Source organism: Catharus ustulatus, chromosome 5 (genome assembly GCF_009819885.2).
Source record: "Catharus ustulatus isolate bCatUst1 chromosome 5, bCatUst1.pri.v2, whole genome shotgun sequence".
Classification (NCBI taxonomy): Eukaryota; Metazoa; Chordata; class Aves; order Passeriformes; family Turdidae; genus Catharus; species Catharus ustulatus.
In genome coordinates, this window is record NC_046225.1 from 69,026,214 (window position 1) to 69,042,832 (window position 16,619).

The 16,619-nt window shown below is 45.8% G+C and overlaps 1 protein-coding gene across 3 annotated transcripts in view; it reads right to left on the reverse strand.

Moving 5' to 3' along the window:
* Positions 1-2,562: 2,562 nt before the first annotated feature.
* The window catches only part of FGFR3 (fibroblast growth factor receptor 3), a 54,533-nt gene continuing 40,476 nt past the window's right edge, over positions 2,563-16,619 (reverse strand). Inside the window, exons 7-17 of one of the 3 annotated variants that reach the window (XM_033060400.1) lie at positions 15,869-16,013; positions 13,138-13,325; positions 12,143-12,288; positions 11,929-12,050; positions 10,641-10,751; positions 10,293-10,483; positions 9,490-9,612; positions 7,868-7,938; positions 6,317-6,454; positions 5,788-5,893; positions 2,563-5,702 (exon numbers count right to left, since the gene is read on the reverse strand). In XM_033060400.1, coding sequence (XP_032916291.1) covers positions 5,538-5,702; positions 5,788-5,893; positions 6,317-6,454; positions 7,868-7,938; positions 9,490-9,612; positions 10,293-10,483; positions 10,641-10,751; positions 11,929-12,050; positions 12,143-12,288; positions 13,138-13,325; positions 15,869-16,013 — 1,506 coding nt within the window. In that variant the 3' untranslated portion in view covers positions 2,563-5,537. Of the gene's footprint in view, positions 5,703-5,787; positions 5,894-6,316; positions 6,455-7,867; positions 7,939-9,489; positions 9,613-10,292; positions 10,484-10,640; positions 10,752-11,928; positions 12,051-12,142; positions 12,292-13,131; positions 13,326-15,868; positions 16,014-16,619 lie in introns of all 3 variants that reach the window. The other 2 variants (XM_033060399.1, XM_033060398.1) reach the window with 2 other exon arrangements.

The window sequence follows — 16,619 nt, forward strand, 5'->3', positions numbered from 1 at the left end:
TTCTGGCCAAGTGTGTAGGGAGTGCACCCTGGTGTCCTGGAGATGGGGAGGTACCTGGTGGTCTCCTGGTGCCACATTTCCTCTTGCTTTTACTGCTTAAATTTTGTGCCCAATGCCTACATGAATGTAGCACTGAGTTGGAAGATGCACTTGGCTTGGTCCCTTATTTCTGTTCTCTTCTCCCAGCTGGGGTCCTTCCTCCTTGATGGAAATGCCAGTTTTTCCTGCACTGCTGAGGAACCTGGAGCAAACCAGACTTTGGCCTTTAGCAAAATCATTCCTGTGCCAATCCCACTTGCACATTTCCTTCTGCTTGCATGTTATCCCATCCCCTGCTCCTGCCAGACACCACCATCCAAGAAAGAAAAATATCTGGGACAGGGCTGCTCTTCAATGGGCACCATCAGAAGTGGTCACACAGAGGTGTGTGGGGACAGAAATGTCCCCACGAGACTCTGATTGCAACACTGCACACTACAACAATGATTTCTTGGTTTTAGGTAATAATCTTGTTGGGACAGGGCACAAAGCTTTTTCAGCTTGACATGTTACTGACACCTGAGATGCTGTTTGTGAAAAACAACATGATGGTTATGAAACAGAGAAATGAAATGAAAGCTAACATGTCTGAGAAAGTGAAGGAAAAAGAGGGTATAAACAAGAGTGACAAATCCTTTCCCTGTCCCTGGTGAGCCCATGGTGCTGGGCCACAAAGCCCATGAAAGCTTTTCAGCTCCTGGCATCTCCTCTGGCCGCTCCCTCATGCTCTCCTGTTGGTAGCTCTGTGTTGAGCAGAGCCATCATTCACCCTTTATTCTCCTTTTTCATACAAGCACAACACATACCTCCATATTCCCTTTTCTGGAGATGATAAAGCCCCTGGGAGGGATGAACTTGCTCAGAAGAGTCACCAGCAGGAAACACCTCCTGTGAGAGTTTGAAATGGCACCAAACCACCAGGAAACCGCTGTAATGGTTCTAGCTGCCTTCTCCTACTGACACTTGCAGGGCTTCAGACTTTTGTTCCTTTTGCGAAATCCTCCCTGTCTCACCATGGAGCCATGACCAATGGAAATAAATCACAATTTTAGGAATTTATTTGAATGTTGCTATGAAACAGGTCACGACAGCCAGTGAGAGGCTCTATTTGCGTAGTCACCCACAGAGGAAAGAAGACATCTGTTATGCTTTGAAAAATAACTCTTTCATGTGTAAAGGGCATTTTGGGTTTGGGTGGAAGGCTGCAGCCACTGGAGGGGAGATGAGCTGCAGTGGGAAGTTCACTCAGTCACACAGCCCAACCAAGTAAATCTGGAAATTTTCCTTGAGATCGTTTTGTGCGTTGCTCAATGCACATCACATGCTGCAGCCAAATATTCATCCCAGGCTTAGAACTGGATGCATTGTAGGGCAATTAAAGTAAAATATTACCCTCTCCTCCCTAGGCCACAAGCAAACACGGCTGTGGGTGAAGGCCAGCAGAGGAAGAATGACATGAAACCCAAGAGGGAAAGCAAACACCAAGGCAGCGCCATGTGCAGGTCAGCCACTGCACCAGGACACACTTTCCGCTTTGTCACTTGGACTTCTGAGCTCTCTGTTTGCCCAGTGGACTTCTATTGGAAGGCTTTCAAGCACAGGGGTGCTGCACACCACAGCTCACTGCAGAAGGATCTGCCCCTCTCCTGCTTTTCCAGTCCTGGTGGTGGCAAATGGAGCACACCATCCCCAGCATGAAGAAAGTTCCTCAAGAGCCAGCAAAAGGTCATTTAGTGACACTGCCTGCAGCCCTGGATGGCCAGGGCTTGTCCTCTGTCCAGGCTGCTCCTGCTGGGGCAGGGCTCAGGGCTGGCCACCAAAGTGTCCTTAAAGCATGTAAGCAGCTCATTCCAGGTGCAAGACTCCTCTCACAACACTGTGGTGCCAAAAGAATAGTGTCTGTCCTTCCAATGGCAAGGAAATAACCTGAACCCCAAGTAATTTATTATTTATTTTTTTTAAATCTATGATGGAACAGTGCTGCTGCCAGCCCCAGTGCCACAGACACAACCTCCCTGGATGCATGCCATTCCATGCCCAGCTACCTAAAACACCAAGGTTTGCTACTGTAGGCAGGCTGTGCATAGGGAGGCAGACTTGCATGCCAAGATCCAGTGTCTGGGATGCAGCTCAACAGGATCATTGTATCAAAGTGCTGGGAAGACTGGCACAGGTTTTCCTAAGCTGCAACATCCCCTGCATCATCTGCTACCAGCAAAACCAGGTTTTACTGAGCCCCCAAAGTCAAAGCCAGGGCTGGCACCTCTGGGCACACAATGGCTTGTGTGGCTATAAATACATCCACTAACAATTGTAGAGTACTGCCCTTCTACCAAAATTGCTATGAATTTATTATGAATACAAAACCTGAACTGGCCAGGACTCGCAAAGCAGAATTATAGAAATGAAACCTTCCTGGCCTGGAACACTTGGTTTTGCAAAGGACCCTCACAAGTGGGAATAAACCCCAAAATGTATCAATTTGTTTTTTTTTTTTTTTTTGGTAGAAGTAAGTTTCCCATGTTAACAAAAGCAGAATAGTTTTATTTAGTGTTCATCTCACACCTTCGACAGCTGCAGCTGTCAGGCACAGAAGTACAGTATTAAAATAAACTGAACAGAGTTGCTCATTGCAAAAATCACACTATGCAAACCTGTGGATTGTAACATCAACAGTATAAAATGTAACAAAATTGGAACTTTTAATTTTTTTTAAGCTTTTAAAGATAATAGTCCAGGCTATAAAACTATATAAGCATTGAATAAGAAATGTTAAAGTCAACAAGTCTACAACAGATACATCTTGTAAAAACTCAATAAATTATATATATATTTATAATATCTAGTAACATTTAAAACCATGCACAGTTTTGTACATTTTCTTTTTTCAGTACAGGAAAACTTTGCTTCGAGTACTTGGAATGTACACAATTAGCAGACATTTGTAAGAAAATACCAAAAAATTCTTTTTTTTTTATTCCAACAAAACAAAAAATCTATAGAAATCTACCTTCTCAAACTTCCATTGAAGTAACCTCAAACTATAAATTATTTATTTTAGGATAAGGATTCTGTGGCTCTAAGAAGAAAAAAAAAATCTTTAAATGAGATGTTGTCATCCTGTTTTCTGCAACATTGATATGCAATATGCACCAGAGAAAAATGAAAAGAAGGAATTCAGGATGCAATTTGCTTTGCCTCTTTCTGGTATATAAAGAAGTACATAAAGAAGTACTTTCTGGTACATAAAGATGTCTTCTGGACAAAAAAAAAACCCACCCACAAAAAATCCTCAGCCCAAACCTCCCCCACTGTCAGCTTGATCCATGCTAACTTGCTTTAGCTCTCTCCTGTGCTTTTCCACAGCTATCTGGCATTGAGAAACAAAATAGCACAGCATTCTAGACACCAAAAATCACTGGCACTTTCCAATGTGTCAGATGCAAAAGAAGTATGCAGCTGTAGCAGCTCTCCTGCAAACAGTGTCACTATTTTGCTCACATGGCATTTCTGAAGCCCAAAATACAACAGGACTGGCAAAGGGGAGAGAAAAAAACCTACCCTGCACCATCCAAAGTCAACATTTCACTTTGCTGCATACTTGTTATTAAATCGACCACAAAGAATACCTTCATTTGAAAATAGAAAAATAAACACCCACACCCCCTTAATGCACAGTGGTTAAACTGATGGAAGAATTCTTGGCCCTGTTTTTCTGAAATATGTAAAAATCATCTCTCTGCTGCTATTTGTTTGGTTTTAACCACTGGTGATGTATTGAAAAATAAACTTACCTTTGCTCACTGCAATCCAGGATAAACTAATATTTTTTTAATGAATACATATATATATTTATAACATTAAATGTAATTTGTTAAAGGACTGTACATCTATACATTCTTTCAATATTTCCCATAAACACAAAGGAAAAACTTGATTAATATATTTTTTCTCCATTTTTAATAAGTTAAAAAAAACACCCTTAAGTTTGGTGAAATTTAAAGTTTACAGTAACGCTATGCTATTTAAACCAATGAACAGATATGTTAATGTCTATAAATAACTTTACAAATATACATGTTAAGGTACAATTTTTAAAACAAAACTGTGAAGATATAAAACAAACAATCAAAAACATCTTTTTTTTTTCCCCCAGATCAGTATATCCTAGATTGCAATGCTCTTATTTTGAGACACTCTCTCTCTCAGTACTGCTTTATGTTGCATTAGTATTATACATTCTTTTCTTTTAATATATTTATTTATATATATACACGATATATTTATAGATATATACACAGATTCTCTGGAATAAACCTTTTTGATATAAGTTAAAGGCTCTTGCCTACAGGTACCCGTAACTTCTTTCTCCGAGTCACTGCACGTGGATGGAGCCAAACCTCTGGAGCCGAGGGGTGCACGGAGGAGCCGCTCCCCCCACTCACCCTTGGCAAGCAAGAACAGGCAAACCCCAAAAACAGATTTATTCCTTTTTTCCCCCTCAACTGGCTGCTCTCAAAGGTCAGGATGTGAGTTGAGATGTTGTGTGGGCACCCAGGAGCCAGGTGTCAGGGCACCCTCCGCTCTCAGGTGGGTGATGCTCTGCTCCCCAGGGACCCCACAGGGTCTCTGCCCATCCCTGGGCTCTGCTCCTGCCTTGGCACGGACCCATCGCTGCCAGCCCCGCGCAAGGGCCAAGGCTGACACTTCAGATGACTTCACCATCTCTTTTTACTATTTTTACTTTCGTTTCTCCATGACAATTTGCATTTTACTTAGCTCTGTTTTCTCTTCTTCCAAAAAGGATTCCTTCTATGTAGCTGGGTAGTACGATCATGAAGCTATAAAAACGACGACAACAAAAATATAGATATTTTTATAAATATATGAATCCCTGCAGGCAACGTGGCTTTTCAGCTCCACCAAAAAGGTTCATGTACAGATTGCATAAGCGAAGAATTTCCACATTCTTTACACCTTTTTTTTTTTTTTTTGCATGTGTTTCTTTTTTTTTTCTTTTTAAAGGAAGATTTCTTTTTCTCTTTTCTTCGTATTGCAGGCACAGAACGGTTACTCTGGCACTCGGGAGGTCAGCACAGCACCCCCCAGGTTCAACATTCTGCGTGGTAAAGAAAAATCCCTAACAAAATGGAAAGTAAACAAAAAAAAACCAACCAAACAAAAAAATCATCTAGGATAGATCATCTTGGCAAGAGATTAGTTCCTTCAGGCCAAACAGTGCTTCTTGACTTTTCATACAGCAATAGGGAAAAAAAAATTAAAAAAAAAAATTATTAAAAAAAAAAAAGTTAATTTTTTTTTTTTGTTTTTACCCTGAACAGCTTGTCAACAACACAAATCTCCAGGCACCATGACAGAGTTCCACTGGAAGATCCTTCACTACGGTTTCACGCTCGGCGCCCCACACTGGCGCCTGCACGGGCACACTGCCCACCCGCCCGTCCGTCCGTCCGTCTGTCCGTCACGTCCCGGGGCGCTCACGTCCGGATGACGCCGTTGCAGGGCGGGTGCTTGGGCAGGCAGGGCTCATCGGGCAGCAGGTCATGTGCAAAGACCGAGTCATCCCCTGAGGAGCAGGTGCTGTGGGTGTCCTGGCCGGCCGGCGAGTACTGCTCGAAGGGCACCGAGAGGTCCAGGTACTCCTGAGGGGTGACAGAGCCATCAGTGCTGGCTGTCCCCGTGCTGGGGACACAGTGACCCCTTCCACGCCCACCCCACCACACTCACATCGGTGGATGTCACGGTGAGGACCCTGTCCAGGTCTTCCACCAGCTGCTTGAAGGTGGGTCGCTGCGAGGGGACGGCGTGCCAGCACTCCCGCATGATCATGTACCTGCACACGGGGACATGGGACACTCGCACGTGCTTAGGCCAAGTGATACCCACCCACCAGCCCACCCACCTCCAAATTGCCTGAAGGGACAGCTGTGGCCAGCACAACTTCAGCCACGGGGAAGGGGAGGGTTTTGTGGAGCCATGGTTCGTTCTCATTACAGACAGCTGAGGCATGACCCTCAGGGCAGGAGGAGGACCTGTCCTGAAGGTGACACACCAGAGCTACACCAAGTGCCACCAGCCCAGCGAGGGGATGTGCTGCGTTCACTCAGCAGCAAGGGCTGAGGAAAGTCTGCCTGGAGATGGCCAGGCAATTTCCCAGTGGGAATGTCCAACAGCCTAGACCCAAGAGCCCAGCGGGTGCGTTTGGCCTCAGAGGAAATGGGGCCAGGAGCAAGGTCAGCCCCCACCACACACTCACAAATCATGGGTGCAGTTTGCAGGCTTGTCCATCCGATGGCCTTCCTTCAAGAGCTTGAAGAGCTCCTCAACGGGAATTCCTGGGTATGGAGACCCTCCCAAAGTGAAGATCTCCCATAGTAGCACTCCAAAAGACCAGCTGGAAACCAAAGAAAGATCTTTAAAATTCAATGAGGTTTTTTTTTCCAAGCCCCCCCATATCCCATCCCCCTTGCTTGGCTTTATTTCTGTGCAGCCATGCATAGCTAACAAAGTCATCAATAGCATGACTAATTGCCTAGGCCATTTTTACTAGTTACTTGGAGATCTCTGCTGATCCAACTCAATAGCAAAGAAATCCCAGGCACCAAGTCTGAAATTGAAATGAGCATTTAATCAGATAGGTGACAGCCCATCTATCACCGCCAGCTCTTTGTTAGGTCTTCCACCAGCTCCACTGAATGGAACAAATCAAATTATTCATGCACGGCTTCACTGAATTGCAGGCTTGGAACCACAGGCCACTAATTGTGCAAGCTGATACCAAAACTTGCTTGTTACAACACTCATTTCACTGGCCAAGCCGGGAGAAAAATACCCCAACAAAAATCAGCAGAGCACTAATGTTACACACTTCAGTCCTGCAGCTGTGCTCTGGTTAAAAGTCCTTTTCTTCAAAAATATCTCTTGCCTTCTTCATTTTCTTTCTAAAAACAGGGATTATCTGTCTCTGTTTCGCTTTCACGCACACTCACTCTCCCCTTCTCTAGCTTTGATTTATCTGTCATGCTCTCTGCAGCATTACCTAAGCATGGAAACTATGATTTAAGATTAATAAAAGCCAAAATATCTGAAAAATACAGAAATAGAAAAGATTCGTTTGTCCAGTTGCGAGCGGTGAGCTCAGGGGAGAAGGCAGGCTGGCTATAAAAATGCCATTATTGATCAAATATTACAATAAAAAGCTAGTGTACATGTGGAGCTGCTTTAGCCCTTGTAAAATTCAGATGTGTTACTGATTTACATGTAACAAGTGCTCTGCTGTTTGCTTACTGTGCAGAGGCACTAAAACAGATGAGATAGGATTAAGAAAAATAAAGTAAATAAATGAAATGGCAAAATTAATCTGAGACTATATTTGCTGAATATTCTTTGAACAATTCTAACAGCAGACAGAATATTTCAGGCTCATTCCACATCCTTGCTGAAGTATAACTGTCTGGGGCAAAGCGTGGAGAATGCCAAGGGTCATTTTTTTTTTTCATGAGGTTTTTTTAGCACAATATTTTTCAACTGCTGGATGAATCACCTCATCTATAAAGTGCACAAGAAATACCTGCCTGCTTCCCAGTGATTTTTCAGCAGCTCCCTAGAGATCCTCAGATGAAAGCAACCAGATAACAGCAAAATAAAACCACGTGTGTGAAGATACAGCTTGGAATCAATTCCTGTACTTCTGCATCCCCAGGCACTTCAGCAGTGAACAAGCCCTGGTCATGCTTAGTCTGTAATACACTATAGGTGTTGATTTCCCTGTTGTATTATTTTTTTTTATAAGTGTGGGTTTGCTTACACATCGCTCTGGTGAGTATAGACCCGGTCAAACAAGGCTTCTGGAGCCATCCATTTCACAGGCAGCCGACCCTGTAATTAGGAAGACAATGGGAACATCCCATCAGCATATTCCCCCAGCCACCACGGCACCATCTGAATCTTCTTTTCTAATCCAGTTTGAAACATTTTCATTAACAACCACATCTGCCTTCCCGGTCACTGGGCAAAGCAGCAGTGGCCACGTATAAACAGATTAGAGCATTTGATCCCTGGATCTTCACTGACAATCTTTGCAGTAAATGCTCTCTATAGAGGACTGTATTTCATTGCCAAGGCAGGTTTAATGTATCAGTGCATCTAAATCTTTGCATGGGAACATAGATGCAGTGAACTCTGTGGCAGAGCATGGGACAGCACTTTCCATCTCTTTGTGTGGAAAAGCACAGTTGACCAAGTCCAAACCAGTTTAGGCTCAACTTGAAGGGAAACTTCCAAAGACTGAAGGCAAGGGCCAGGTCCTCTAAGAAACAAATCCTGATCCTGCTGGAGGGTAAAGGAGGAGATCCGATCCCATTCTACATCAGGGTCATAAACACAGACTGTCATATGAGAAATACAAGATGAGAAAGACTAGATTAATCACAATTCTCTGGGGCTTTGTTTGGCCCCTGGAGGGAGACAGAAAGTACTGTTTTATGTTTGAGCCATAATTTGGATATGGGGGAACTCTGTCCTCTTCTCACCCACTGTCTCACTGAGCAAGACAACTAGAGATGGGGCACAGGCAGGATATACAAATGGGATTATGCTCTCAGTTGTCCCACACAGCTCAAACAGGGAAAAGTCCATCTGATCTGTGATTAAAATTCCAAAGAATTGTTATTAATTTATGATTAAGAAATCCTGGCAATTAAAAAAGGTTTCTGATGTGCTATTGAAGTGGATCAGTATGGATATGGTGGGCTTCAGAGGAGTGCTTGGACATTTAAACCCTTTGCAATCCCAAGACCCGCAGGTTCTGCCCTGCACTCTGTCCTAGTTAAGGTTTTTCCTCAGGGCTCAACATCTGCTGCAGGCTCTGAACCAAGACACAGGGCTTCTCTCAGCCCCTCATTTGTAAATTCATCTCTACAGACAATATAAACAACTCCAGGTCTCAGCCCTTGTCTGGGACCATCTCACTCTTGGCAGTGGAGTCAAGGAGCTCAGATGTAAAAAAGAGAGAAATGCATGAAAGGTAAATCCAGGAATGCAAGAAGTGACATTCCCCTGTCAAGGGCTTTGATGAGACAGAGGTTGGCACCTTGGGACCTTTACAAACAGCAGTGGAGCAGACTGGAAAGGGCTCCATGCCTGTTTGGGAGAAACCTCAGTTTCTCTTAGTCTAAAACATCCTGGCCAGAGCTGAGACTTCACAACCAGCTGCTAGCAGGATCAGGATCTGTCAGGAATAAAACAGATGGTGGACAGACTCCTGGGACCAGCCTATCTATAGTCCCTCACCAGGTGAAGTCCCTGTCAGATTTCTTCCTCCTCAGTCCCTCTAGAAAGGGAGATGCAGGACAAGGGCATCTTGCTGCAGGGATGACCGCGTTCCCTGCCGGGAGGAGAACTGCGTGTGCTTGGCAGCTCTGTACTTACATTGGTGGTTTTCTTGTAATAGTCAATGTTGTGAACGTCTCTAGCGAGGCCAAAATCAGCTATTTTCATCACATTATCTTCAGTGACTAACACGTTCCTGGCTGCCAAGTCACGATGGATGCACTGTGAAAGGTGAGCAAGCCAATAAAGAAGGGCTCGTTAGCTGCTCGCGCCTGGAACCAACAGCCCCGTGTGCTTTATGAGCTGCTGTTTCATGGACTCCCAGGCTCATAAAGCTGCGGGCACTGCTCAGCTCCTGGCTCTGTGTGTGTGTGTCACCACCCCACCGTGCCTGCTCAGTGGGAACCACCTCTTAGCAACACCTAATCAGTGGCCTTGGAGCCCACTCCAGACAGGATGAGAAAACAAACTCCCCTCCTCTGTGGGTTCTTAAATGGGATGTGCAGCTGCTTCTCTGTGCTGCTTCCCCCAGGAAGAGAAGTGGAGGATCAAGGGGGAAAAAGATCTTCAAGTTAAGGTATCCCAATACATCCAAAATACACAGACTCACAGAATGGTCTGGGTTGCTTTTGTTTTTAGAGGCATTTTGTGGGTGCTAATGGTCCTGCAGGTGACAGCCGTACAGCTGCACGGTTCAGGAATGCATCCAGCATATGGGGACTTTGCACAAGGATGAAACCTCCAGCTTCAAAACCCCAAGATACATCATCCAGCAAAATTTGGTCTCTAAAGGGAGAAGCCTGCAATGTTTTGCCTGGGGTTGTCCCACACACAGAGCCTTTCCTGCCTTTGAGCACGTGGCTGTGACCGAGGCTTCTACCAAACGACGTTTCTCAACTCACTTTCTGAGATGCCAAGTACTCCATGCCCCGTGCCACCTGGTAGGCACAGGAAACCAGGTCCTTAAACGTCAGCTGCTCCTCGGGCAGCTTGCAGGTGTCAAAGGAATAGTCCATGCCAGGTGGGCGACGTGCCCTGAGGTATTCCCGCAAGTTCCCCTTTGACGCGTATTCCACCAACACATAGAGTGGTCCTGCAAGGAACAGCACATCAGCACCCAGCAGAGGAAGAGCTGCCCACCCAAATCTCATCCAGGCCATTTTGGACAGCCAGTGAGTAATTACAAAGAAGGGACAGTCAAATTTGAGCCTCACACAACGCTGTTAGCACCAGGCTGCTCTGCTACGTACCGTCCTGCGTGCAGGCACCAAGGAGGTTAATGATGTTTTTGTGCTTCCCAATCATCTTCATCATTTCCATCTCAGAGACCAGGTCAGAAAGGTCTTTGTCTGTGGCATCATCTGGAGAAAGTAGAGGAAGAAAGCAAAAAAAATGTCAGGAAGAAAAGAAGTGTTTAGGGGTATAGTTACAACTGCTGTACAGTCATGTGGGGCTTTGATGGGGAAACAATACTCAGATTATGGCTGTATTTGGCTTTATTCTACTTTGGGAAGAAAAATCAAAATAAAAACTAAACCTACCAGGCTGGCAACAAAAAAGCCCCAAAAGAATGAATAAGTGGAGGAAATCAATAATGCCTTTCATCTTGTTTCAGTATGAATTTTTTAAAAATTCACATTTTGGTACCTGATACCTTTTTTCTTATAGTTTCTGTCCCTCATCTCTAGGGGCCAAGAGTAATGATGGTGGAAGGTCAGGGCTGGGAGGGAATGTGTTTTTTGGGTGAAAAGTTGCAATTTCTCTGCAAAAATTGAAAAACCTATCTACGAAAGTAAAAAAAATGCGGAAATCATCCCCAAAGGAACATTTTGGGTTGGAAAGATGGAAATGCTCCTACTTCCAAAACCAGCTTCAAAAAGGACTGCAGGAAATGCAAATTTAAAAACCTGGTGCTGATAAGAAATACTACTTTATTTTTTTAGAACATCCCCCATGTAACCTCAAGCCCAGGTTCCTCACGTGCTCCAGGTGAACTCCTCAGCTCCCTGTGGTTAGTGTGTCTGGGAGCAGGATGGCAAATGGAGACCTATCCAGAAGCACCCACTGAATCCCCCATTTCTGGTCCTTTAACCTCTCAGGTGTTTGGGATCACGTTTCTTCAATGAAAAAGTTCCTCAATAAGGAGTTCATCAACTGAAATTCTGCAGACTCCATCGAGATTGCTGCATTAGCTTTTGGTAGAACAGGCAGCGCTGGTTAGGGGAGGAGTAAGGAGTGGGCTGATTCATGGAGCTGGCTACAAGTGAGGGGGATTCCCCTTCTTGCCAGGGATGCTATTACCCCTTGGCAGAGAACTGGGTTAATTCCCAGTCCCTCTTCCTGATGGGATTTGCACTTTTGCCTGCTCTCCAAGGACAGCCCTCGCCCCCAGGCTATGTGGGTAAAGGGGAGGAGAGGCTGCTCCCCTCCTGCAGCTTTCTCCTGCTGTATCTAGTTTGTATAAAAGACTTAAAAGAGAAGCAAAGAGAGGAAATCCCAGCACAATATGCTCTTCTGTCCTCTGGGGACTCTCCATACCTTTTAACATCTTGACAGCAACTGTGATGGCCTTGTTTGGCTTGTCCTTATCAATCCCAATTGCTTCTGCCATCACCACTTGGCCAAAACACCCCTCGCCAAGCGGCTTCCCCAAGGTCAGGCTGCAGGGAGGAACAGACAGGCATGTTAGGGGGTCCTGGTGTGGGGACACTCCCAGCAGGCACAGAGATCCCAACCCATGGCTTTGACTGACCGAGAACGTGTCAATTCCCACTTGGGATCTGGAGGCAGCTCCAGCTCGGAAACGTTGGCCAGCATTGGCCCGTCGCTGGAGGAGAGGCGCGTGATCCGCACCAGGGGCGTGTTGGAATTCATGGAAGAGTTGGACTCCAGCGACACCTGCTTGGGTAGAGCAAATGAAGTGTTATTGCCAACTGTATCTCCAGCGCAGGCAGTGCCCGGGGTGCATCACTGAGGAGGTTTGAGCTCTGTGCCCATGGACAGATTTCTGGGAATTTCTACCTGGGAAATGCCCCCACCCTTGCAGAAATCCACTCATTTAGGCACTTGTGGTCATGTTTAGCAGGTGGAAAGGAGGGACAGGTCAGTCAGTGCCTCCCAGCATCTGAAGTATATATTCAGTTGTTCTGTTGCATCTCCACAGCCCATACAGGCTATGAATTGACTTCTCCCATCCTGCCACTGTCAATGCCCATCCTGAGTTCGCAGCCAAAGCTTGAAATTTGTACCCCTCACTGTGGGGTTTCACATGGTGACTTTTGCTCCTGCCCCTCTGCAATTTCATGCAGTAGAACATCTTTAACTTCACAGAGGATCTTCTGCCACCTCCATAAAAACAGCTGTGAAAGCAGGAATGAGCACAACCAGTGCTCCTTCTCCCCAAATCCCTGCTCCTCCAGGGAGCCTGGACTGGATTTCCCCTGCCAGATGTGCTTTCTGTGGCACCCACAGCTGCACTGCCAAAACCTCTTGGGCAAGGCCAACAGCAGTGGGGGCTGCTCATGAGCCAGAGTCAGCTCAGCTGCCACCTCAGCCAAAGCTCCACGGCCATAGAAACAAATAAAAAGGGGTTACACTTCTAGGCTGCAGCCAAATTATGTCTCTCTTGAGCAATGTTTTTCTGGTGGAGCTTCTCACCTAGAGAGAGAATTTCAAAGAAAAGGAAGAGAAAAAAAATAGAGGGATACCATAGAGGGGAATAGGAATCTTGTATCTACTTTCTGTTACCTGTCTCTTGAGTGGGAATTTGGAGACTTTCTGAACAGTGGGGGTGTTCATGGCTTTTTTGTTTGGCATTTTCATCCTCCAGACAATCACCAAGACCAGCACCAGGAGAAGGAAGAAAAAGCCAGTGCCATAACTGAGAATGCCAGTGTACACTGAGCCCGAATCATCCATCTCTATGAGCTCCTCAGCTGCAGGGTGACAAAAGAGGGCAGTCAGGACAGGGTGGGCAGCTGCCCACACACAACCACACACATACAGCACAGAGTATTTAGACAGGATTTGTTCAGCTATGTCACTGTCAGTGACTTCAGTAAGGGGACTCTCCCAGGCCAGTGGTTTTCCACCTGCAGCTGGAGCTAAAACATTAGTTCAGTTTGCCCTTTTGGGATAATTTTACTTTGTGTTTTTAAGAGCCCCCAGCCCACAGACTGAAAACCACTGCTCTAGGCTGAAGGCATCTTCACACATCTGTGCTGTCCCTCTGACCCAGATCCTGCTCTCTCCACACACCCACACAATGTGGCAGGACTGGGGTTTGCTGCACTTTGCTGATTCAGATCCTCCAGCAAACATTTCCACCAGACCAGTGCCTGCCCTGAGGACACAAGGGGCTTGAACAGCACCCAGCAGTAGGCAGTGCACAGGGAAAAATCTGAAGAGAAAAATCTGCCTAATTATTTAATGAAAAGTTAGCTGTGCTGGGAAGAGGCAGAAGGTCTGGCCCAGAGAGGTGGGATAGCCAAGAGGGTGATGGCACGAGCCCATCAGCAGTGGCTACCTGTTTGCAAGATTTCTTAGAGACCAGCAAAGGTCAGCTGTTTTCCCCCTTGCTCCTTTCAGGGCAGGCATGTTGACCAGAGGAAAGAGCCATGGTGGGACTGATTTTCTGTCCCCCAAAGGTATGCTGGCATCAGAGGGACAGTCAGCAGTGGGAAGCTTTATAATGAAGTCATGCTGGTGTGGTTAGCTCAGTAATGGATCGTGTCCATTGCTGAGCAGTCCCTTCAGCAAGCAGCAGGAGCCTTTCCCTGGCAGCAGCAGGCTCTGTTTCAAGTATTTGGTGGCAGTGCTCAGGAGGACATGGAGAAAGGGCTGTTGGTGACATTGGCGGCTGCTCCAACCTGTGTGCCAGCTGGGAAGGACAGATCCTGCCAATGGTCATCTCCTCCCACAAGACAGGAGTACCAGACCTCCTGGGATCAGGCACTGTGGTCGCTGCTGCAGCTCTGTCCCTGTCTCTCCTCCTGCAGCATGGACAGGGCATTTCAAGCTGAGGTTCCCCAGATGGGCTGTGTCCTGCACCCTCTCGTGGGGGCCTGCTGCTGCACAGATGGCTGTCCTTCACTGCCTCTGACTTCAAAATAAAGTGCTACTTTTTGATTTTTGGTCGGTTTCCTCCTGTTTATTTTTTGCTTAAATAAGAGGTGTGAATTCATAAACTGTAAAAGCAGAGTGTGAGTCAGATGAGACAATATTGTGATATTCTGAAAATAACAGAGACATTAGTCTTCTAACCAAAGGAAATGTTTTCTCATCCAGTGGATGTCAGAAACAGAAACAGGATCAGATCAGCTATTACAGAGCTGGCAAATAAACAGGAAAGATCAGCAGATCCCACTGGCAGCAGGTTGGGTGTGGAGACCTTCTTAAGCCCCAGTGAAAGTGATTACATCCAAATCACCCGCACAGATAAAGTCAAGATTAGAAATGCCAAAGTTTCCAGTGCCTAAACACATCCTGAGATGGATGTGTTGTGAGATGGACCCAAATGTGGTCTATGATTGGTGAATCAAAGTGGGCTCTTTAGGATTTTGGGTGCCTTTTCAGTAAGGGTGTATTGAACATATTTGAGGTTTGCTTCTGCACTGTCTGCAAGGCACAGCACATATGAGATTCAATCTGAATATTGCTGGTACTTGTCTGGACCATGCTCAAGCCTGCCCTGCAGCCAGAGGCAGATTCAGCAGGTGAAGGGGCAGCACAGCCTCATTCTCCCTTTTGCAGAACAGATCTCTCTGTTGCACATTCTGTGCTGGCTTCATTGTCAATAAGAGCTTTGCACATGAAAGGACCACAAAATTGAGGTCACTCTGGCCTCAGGTTTCAAGCCCACTGCAGCTTTCATCGATCCCAGCTGGAGCAGGCAGCATGCAATGCCCCTGGGAGCCAGGACTCCTGTGCTCTGCCTACAGATGACTCTCCTTGACCTTCTGCTTGAGATCGCTATCTTGGCCTGCTCATCCGTGAAGTGGAAATAATGCTACAGGCAGGCAAGGGTGTACCCACAGCAGACACTTATGCATCTAATTTTAGGTTAAGATATGAGGTCAGACAGAAAGGATCCTTCATAAGATGATCCACAGTTCATGTCCAATTTAGGTGCCCTGAATCATCAGATGGGGAGGTTTTCTTCTCCCACTGTCAGTGTAAGAAGACAAAGCTCCTGGCACTTAACAGTCCTAACAAAGAGGCTGTGAATACCTCCCAGTTATTAGAAAAAAAAGTGTATTTTACTGTATCATTACTGCAATCATTTAAATTTTGAGAAGCAATGCACAAAGAGTCAGCTGCAAGTGTGCAACAGGGGTCTGCAGCAAATCCCAGAGAAGAGGCCTCCCTGGAACACACACCTGGCTCCAAGCAAGGGGCGGTCTCTGGGAACTTGGCATTTCTAAAGCAAAACATGGAGGCGTCCTGGAGAGGGAAGGAGAGCCAGCACAGAAGGAAATACCTGGTAGCACCGTCAGCCAAGCAGAGTGATGTGAGAACCCAATAGAATTCCCTGCGAGACAAGTATATTCCCCAGCATCCTCAAAAGTTACATTTCGCAAGTACAGAATCTCTAGCTCCTTATCCGTTGTGTTAACACCTGCCGTCTACGGGGAAAAAAAACACACACATATAGAAAGAGGGAAAACAGAGAATAAGCCACATTCCCAGCAAGTGTGAGGACACCACAGGCAAATTTCAAAAGCAGATTAAGGTGTTTCTTTTTTTTATTTTATTTTCCAATGGCCCATCTTCCACATTTATTTTATTCATTCCCCTCTGCAACCTGTAGTCAAAAGCAAAAAAAAAAAAAAAAGTTCCCTTCACCAGGTTCTTACTCTGTCCCACTAAAGAAGCATGCAAGCAAAAGCATCCAAATGAAAAATTGCCCCCACAATATGACTGACTTTGGGTTAGTGAGGTGAGTACAGGGGTGGGGAAAGAGAGATGGGAAATGAGGAAAGACAGAAAGAAAGGAGAAAGGTGGGGAGATGTAGTGGGGAAAGATTCAAGTGCTGATCAGAGGAATATACAAACATTATGGTCCATGAGTTCATTGAAAAATACAGAGTTCTAGAATTTTTTAGAATTTCTTCAGTGGGTGTCTCAAAGCCATATATAATTACACAGACCTCAACACTGCGGTAGAAATCTGGCTGACAAGCAGAGGGTGCCCGTAAGGAACTTTCCTGCAGTGGCACCAAATGACAGAG